The sequence below is a fragment of the Silurus meridionalis genome, chromosome 10 (assembly GCF_014805685.1).
Source record: "Silurus meridionalis isolate SWU-2019-XX chromosome 10, ASM1480568v1, whole genome shotgun sequence".
Taxonomy (NCBI): Eukaryota; Metazoa; Chordata; class Actinopteri; order Siluriformes; family Siluridae; genus Silurus; species Silurus meridionalis.
Genome location: NC_060893.1, coordinates 2,937,016 through 2,944,515, shown reverse-complemented (window position 1 = coordinate 2,944,515; position 7,500 = coordinate 2,937,016). Strand labels below are relative to the sequence as shown.

The following is a 7,500-nucleotide window of genomic DNA, read 5'->3' as shown; positions in this document are numbered from 1 at the left end:
CATCTCGGGAACTCCTTCAAGACTGTTGGAAGACCATTTCAGGTGACTACCTCTTGAAGCTCATCAAGAGAATGCCAAGAGTGTGCAAAGCAGTAATCAAAGCAAAAGGTGGCTACTTTGAAGAACTTAAAATATGACATTTTTCAGTTGTTTCACACTTTTTTGTTATGTATATAATTCCATATATAATTCCACGTGTTAATTCATAGTTTTGATGCCTTCAGTGTGAATCTACAATTTTCATAGTCATAAAAATAAAGAAAATGAGAAGGTGTGTCCAAACTTTTGGTCTGTACTATATATATATGTATCTTTTATTTATATATATATATATATATATATATATATATATATATATATATATATATATATATATATATATATATATATATATATATATAATAATCTTTTCTTTTCATTTCATAGTGTTTCTCTCAGAGTCTAATTTCACATTAGAGTTTCTATCCAATCAGATTTCAGCCATCACATCACATGTTCCCGAGGTCAAAAGTAGAATAGCAGAATAATAGCACCTATAGCATAAAGAACATGAGAATAAACTTGTTGCTTTAACCAATCAGATTGCGATTTGGTGACACTGAGGCCCTCTCACAGGCGTACAATAACATCTGCATTTTCACATCCTCTGATTGGATGGTCAGAGAGAGCGCTATTCTGTAGCAAACTGCACTCAAATCTACAGGTGTGGATTTGATTCTGTAGCTATTTCTTTCATCTCACAATGGCTGACAGAGGAGAAGAAATTGAACTGGTCTCAGACACACTTACAAGGATTTTACAAGACGGACTTTTAAAACATCTTAAGCTAACGGCCGGCAAAACAGTTTAAAACAGGTGTTAAACTTTATCATGAACCGTTTATACTTTTGCGGTTTCTTTTCTGTCGAATTTGCACAAAAACACACAATTTCAAATCCATTTTAGAAGGTTAATGCCGATGCTTCTACTAAAGATGATGTATGCTGGTGGTGCTGCTGTGGCTACAGTGAAAGATGTGGCGTCATAGTGTTAATAATATGGCTTGAATTCTTGCTCGTCATTACATCAATCACCAGATTTCGGACTTAGGAAGAAGAGGTCTGAAGTATTAGAAGATATTTTTGGACTTACATTGATGAGCTCAATCTCCCAGATCTTCTTAACCAGTTCCATGGATGTGTAGCCATTGATGAGGAATGACTTGGTGTAGTCTCCTAGCTCGAGTGACTCCAGCCATTCTGCCACTGAAGTGGGGTTGTTGCCATCATAGCCTATGGGCCGCACCTGAGACAGATCCACAACACACACACACACACACACACACACACACACACACACATATAGAATGGTATCATTACCAAGCATAAAGACAAGCTCAGCTTCTCTTTACTGGACCCTCAGGTCGTGTTCTTGCTTTTAACTGCTCATGGTTATTAATGTCTTCATTCAAACCAGCTCTGGAGACCTGGACTACTGTCCAAGGTGCTAGTCTCATCCTGAGCTTGTGTATTTATATTAAATCATACGCAACTACAAAATCACTCCAGGTTCAGTTTTTACTTAGTATTAGTTATCAGTTAAGCTATTCTGTATTAAACAGAAGAGAAAAAAAATGCATCTTGTAGCATTCTCTTCATTCCTGATGAACACTTGATGTTACACTTTTATCTCTGACTGTTCCAGGATTCTTTCATATACCAATGAATCAAAAGTCTTCTGGTAGACAGTGAAACATCTTCCCAGAAGAGTGGAGGTTATCACAACAGCAAATAGGGACTCAATGTGGAAAGAAGCACATAGCATGCTTCCACAATCCTTTTGTCCATAAACCTGTGATTTGAATTGCAGATTCAGTGCTGCAGTTAAAAATGTATCAGCAGTAGAATCAGAATGAGAATTTGACAATGCTGTGGTCCAATGTTAATAAAACTATCCATCATAGACTAAGTATAGTAGATCCAACTTCTGATAGCGAATCATGTATATTTATAGATTAAAGGCAGTATGAACTATCAAATACATGTGAAAAAACTTCCACTTCCCAGCTCACACACACACACACACACACACACACACACACACACACACACACACACACACACACAGCTAAATAATTCACTGCCTTTTTGGGTCTTCAAAAAAACAGAACTAGGTGTTCCTAATAAAGTGTACACAGTATATAAGTCAACCTTAAGTTGCTCCAACATTCAGAACATCACTCACTTTATAAAACTTCACAGATACAGATAAAGCGCTCGAGTTGAATCGAGTTAGTTTGTTGTAAATGTCAGATTAAAGGAACCAGGATGATCTTCTGATATTTCCCCACACAAAATTGTGCAAGAAGAAAAATCCAGTGCACTGCGGTTGTCATGGTCAGAAGAGAATGGCCAGGCTGGCAGAAAAGCATCACAGGATCTACAACACATCAAACCCCAGAGTCTGACGGGCTCCAAGAAAAGATCTTACTGATCTCTTGCCAGGTCAAGTGCATTTTTTACTGCTTTTCTTTCTCCAGATAAAAGCAGATGTTTCATTTATATTTTAGATCCTGGACTAAGATGGACCCAAGGTGAGGAGGTTGTTTGTCAGAATGGGTGGCTGATGTTCAGATCAGCTGCATATCTGTCAAGTTTGGAAGTGTAATAACCCCCGGGCCTTTGCGTTGCTGAATTAATTCACAGATTAATTATTTCTTGAGATTTCCAGAAGAAATTCAGACTGCGTGTTCACAGAGGTGGAAAGTAACAAATTACATTTACTATAATTGAGTATTTAATTAAGTAATTCACATTTTTTAAGTAGTTTTTCACATTTGTCATTTTACTTTTACTTAAAAATCTTTAGTCTGAACTACATTTTAAATCATATCCGGACAAGACAGATGTCAGTGATGCAGACACGACTAAAAGCGAAATGCTGTCGGATAGTAGTGCTGGCTCATGTACTTATTTAAAATGTACTTAAAAACCACAAATGCCTTTACATAGTTTACACATAAAACAAACTGACACATCTAGAAATCCAAAGTATACAAAACTCTAGGATTCATGCTAATGGTGAGGGGGAAAAGTTCTAGACCTTTTCTGTAATAAATACAGCAATCTGCTCATTTCTATCTGCCTCACCCTGACCTTCATGATTCCAGCTACTTATGAGGATACATGGTGTGTGTGCCATGATTAAATGGTGCTGCTATTTGTTTAACAGTGTGACGCATCATGCTGTGTGTGGGATCTCTGCCTGATTTACTGACCCTGGGAAGAAGACGGATGGCCTGCAGGAGGCGCTGTCTGTGTGCCGAGTTCAGAATCCCGATTTCCAGCAGGTCCTGGTCCTCTACCACATTGCTGCCCTGTAAGACAAAAATTAAGCAGCACATTAAACACTTCTAATCGGATTACAAGCGCTAAAACATTAATGACCCGACAAACTGATGTCGGTTCTTAATAATAATTGCTTACTTCCTCAAGGAATTAACCACTTCAACACAAATGTAGCATGAACAGAAGACGAATAAGCACTCATATGAATTTTTTTTAACCTTTAAAAGATGGAACTCAATTGGCATTTTTCTAAACAGTGATTAGGAACGCCAGATCTGCTCCAGTGCTCCAGATCTGCTCCAGTGCTCCAGATCTGCTCCAGGAAAAATCAGTTCTACATGGGGTTCTGCACATCACATTCACCTGACTTCCATCTCCCTTTATTTCATTGGTTTCTTCGATCGAAAAAAAAAATGTTACATATAAAATTTGATTGAAATCTTTACAAATTTATAAAAAAAAAAAAAAAAAAGAATCACATGTACCTAAGTATTCACATTCTTGCCACTTTTTCAGCCTTTTTGACACTTAAAATCGAGCTCAGGTGCAAAAATTTCAAACACACTTCTTTCACGTTGTCATTATGATGTATTGTTTGTGGAGTTTCGAGAACCATAATGAATTTAGTCCATTTTGTAATAAAACTGTAACATAAAATGTGGAAAAAGTGAAAGTGATGTAAATACTTTCTGGATGCGCTGTATATACAAAACTTTGACTACAGTTCCAATATATATATATATATATATATATATATATATATATATATATATATATATATATATATATATATAGAGAGAGAGAGAGAGAGAGAGAGAGAGAGAGAGAGAGAGAGAGAGAGAGAGAGAGAGAGAGAGAGAAAGAGATAAAAGAGAGAAATCCCACGTAAACGGACAAGACCTCAAAAATGCTTTTTTTTTTTTTTTTATGTTTGGGTCGTAAATCATCCTCCCACACACTTTAAACACACAACCATTTGCAAGAATATAGCGAGATGAATTGTGTGAATTGGTAGAAATACAGTACACTGCATCACATTTATAGCAAGTACAAGTACATGTACAGTATACAGTTCGGTAGTAGCGTAGCCTATGCGTAGTTTCTCTGCTTGTTTATTGGTTGAAGTGTCATATGACATCATTAAAGAGTTAAAGATACACGTCACCGCAGACTGTACTGTATTAACAATTTACTTAATTTTACAATTAATAATTACATTTTTATTAATACATTTCATTTTAACATAAAATTCCATAAAAACAATTGGCTATAAGTTTTTTGGTCTATGGTCGATCTCCGCGAGAGACCGGGAAAATCAGCCGATAAACCGGAAACGCCATCTGAATAAATTAGTATATCATTAGAAAGTTGATTTATTTTTGTAATTCAATACAAAAAGTGAAACTGGTATATTATATTGATTCATCACACACAGACTGATATATTTCAAGTGTTTATTTCTTTTCATTTTGATGATTATGGCTTATAGCCAATGAAAACCCAAAATTCAGTATCTCAGAAAAATGGAATATTACTTAATAGCAATAAAATAAAATCAAAATTATATATACATTGTTGGGTCTGGTGTCTCATATCTTCCTCTTTACAATACCCTATAGTTTCTTCATGGGGTTTAGGTCGGGCGAGTTTGCTGGCCAATCAAGCACATGGATACCATGGTCCTTAAACCAGGTGTTAGTACTTTTGGCAGTGTGGTGCTAAGTCCTGCTGGAAATTGAAATTGGCATTTCCATAAAGCTGGTCAGCAGAGGGAAGAATGAAGTGCTCTAAAACTTCCTGGTAGACGGCTGTGCTGACCTTCGACATGATAAAACACAGTGGACCAACGCCAGCAGATGAAATGACTCCCCAAACCACCACTGACTGTGCAAACTTTACACTTTACACCTCTGACGTTGTCTCTGGTTCAGGAGCGGCTCGACATGAGGAATGAGTCAGTTGTAGCCCATGGATACGTCTGTGTGTGGAGGCTCTTGAAGCACTGACTCCAGCTGCAGTCCACTCTTTATGAATCTCCACCAAATTCTTGAATGGGCTTCATTTTATTTTTTCTACCACATTTTTTCCTTCCATTTAACTTTCCATTAATGTGCTTGGCTACAGCAGTCTGTAAACAGCAAGTACTTTAGCGATGACCTTTTGTGTCTTACCCTCTACATGCAGGGGGTCAATGATCATCTTCTGGACAACTGTCAAATCAGCCGACTTCTTTGTGATTGTGGATCCTGAACCAGACTGAGACACAATTTAAAGGCTTTCGGAATTAATTAATTGATTAAATTGAGACACCACAAGTCTCTAATATTGAACTTTTTCACAATACAGTGGAACCTCGGGTTACGAATTTAATTCGTTCCGGTACTTTATTCATAACCTGAAAAGTTCGTATCCCGATACAAATTTCCCCATAATAATGAACAGAAACTTCGGTAATTCATTCTGGACAACCAAAAATATTACTTAAATAAAAATAAAGCCAATAATCACTAATATTATTTACTTTTAACGTTATATTAAAATCATACCACATAAAAACATACAAAAGAGGAAAAGATCTTTACCGGGTACTTTCCCTTTGAGAAGACTCGCTGCAGGAGACGACATTCGTAAAAGGGGGAGGAGGGAGAGTTATTGTTTGGAAGGAGAATCTTATTATATTATATTATTTATATATTATTATATATTATATTATAGAATATTAAAGACAGTGTTATTAACACGAACGCTGAGACAATTGTTGCATTAGAGGGAAAATGAGAGCTGTTTCTTTAAGGCTACTATCAGTTGGTATTGAAGTCCAGAGTGAAATTCATTATGGGTATTGTACTGGAAAAGACTGTAACCCTGCTAATCTATCTTCATAAAAACAAGTAAAGTGCTTATGCATCGGCTAATGTTGTCCATCTCATCATTCCACGAGCATCAACTAACGAGTTGTTCCGCTGCTGTCGGGAAAAGTTCAAGCGGATAAGTAACACGATGCTCTCGCTAGGGACACAGGACGCTAACTGATGTGACGAGCTGCGTGGATAGAGCAAAACAACCAACTTGCCTGCGATTTTTTGGTGAGCGACGTTCGTATCCCGATATATTGTTCGTAACCAGGGGCAAAAATTTTGATGAACTGCGATTCGTAACCTGAATTATACGTATGCCGGGGCGTTCGTAACCCGAGGTTCCACTGTATTCCAATTTTCTGAGAAACTTTGGGTTTTCATTGGCTGTAAGCCATAATCATCAAAATGAAAAGAAATAAACACTTGACATATATCAGTCTGTGTGTGATGAATCTATATAATATACCAGTTTCACTTTTTGTTTTAATTACTAAAATAAACTTTTTAATCATATTCTAATTTATTTAGATGAACCTCTCTCTCTCTCTCTCTCTCTCTCTCTCTCTCTCTCTCTCTCTCTCTATATATATATATATATATATATATATATATATATATATATATATATATATATATATAGCATGTAGCTAGCTAGAAAAATGTATTGAGAAAATGAGAACTCATAAACAAACAATGTTTTACAGGTCACAAGTACAAAGTGTAAAAAACTGACATTTCCACATTTCTAACAATAAGAAAAAGTTAATAAACACACACACACACACACACACACACACACACACACACACACACACACACACACACACAGGACTATCATTCCTTTGCCACATGTAGAGATTCACCTTTAATGACCTTTATTTAAGCCTCATCAGACAAATCAGCTGGATACCCGACAGAGATCTGAGTGCATTAAACATAAATGCATTCACACTTTCGTGTACACGTTCACACAAATTGTTACACACACACACACACACACACACACACACACAGGTACAACCGAATCAGAGAAAAATAATAATAAGAGTGGACAGTGGACAGGCTGAGTGGTGCATTATTGATGATTAAATCATAATGATAAAAGCTTTGAGTCGCCATCATGCACGCCATGTCTTCTCTCTGATAAAATCTCCACGTGTCCCACTGAAATACGTCAGCAATAAAGTCAGCATCCTGTCAAGCGTGTCACATATGCGCTACACTTGTACTATTCATGGCATGTGTGTACACTCGACTCAACAACGCGATACATACCACATGCTTTTATTCGCCCGTGGTACATTAGTTACCCTGGA

The 7,500-nt window shown here is 36.7% G+C and overlaps 1 protein-coding gene across 6 annotated transcripts in view; it reads right to left on the bottom strand.

The window, feature by feature from the left end:
* anks1b (ankyrin repeat and sterile alpha motif domain containing 1B) overlaps window positions 1-7,500 on the bottom strand; it is a 227,912-nt gene that overhangs the window by 48,461 nt on the left and 171,951 nt on the right. For all 6 annotated transcript variants that reach the window (XM_046859927.1, XM_046859928.1, XM_046859929.1 and 3 more), the window contains 2 exons: window positions 3,257-3,355; window positions 1,132-1,284 (listed from right to left, as the gene is read on the bottom strand). In XM_046859927.1, the coding sequence (XP_046715883.1) occupies window positions 1,132-1,284; window positions 3,257-3,355 (252 nt within the window). The remainder of the gene's footprint in view (window positions 1-1,131; window positions 1,285-3,256; window positions 3,356-7,500) is intronic.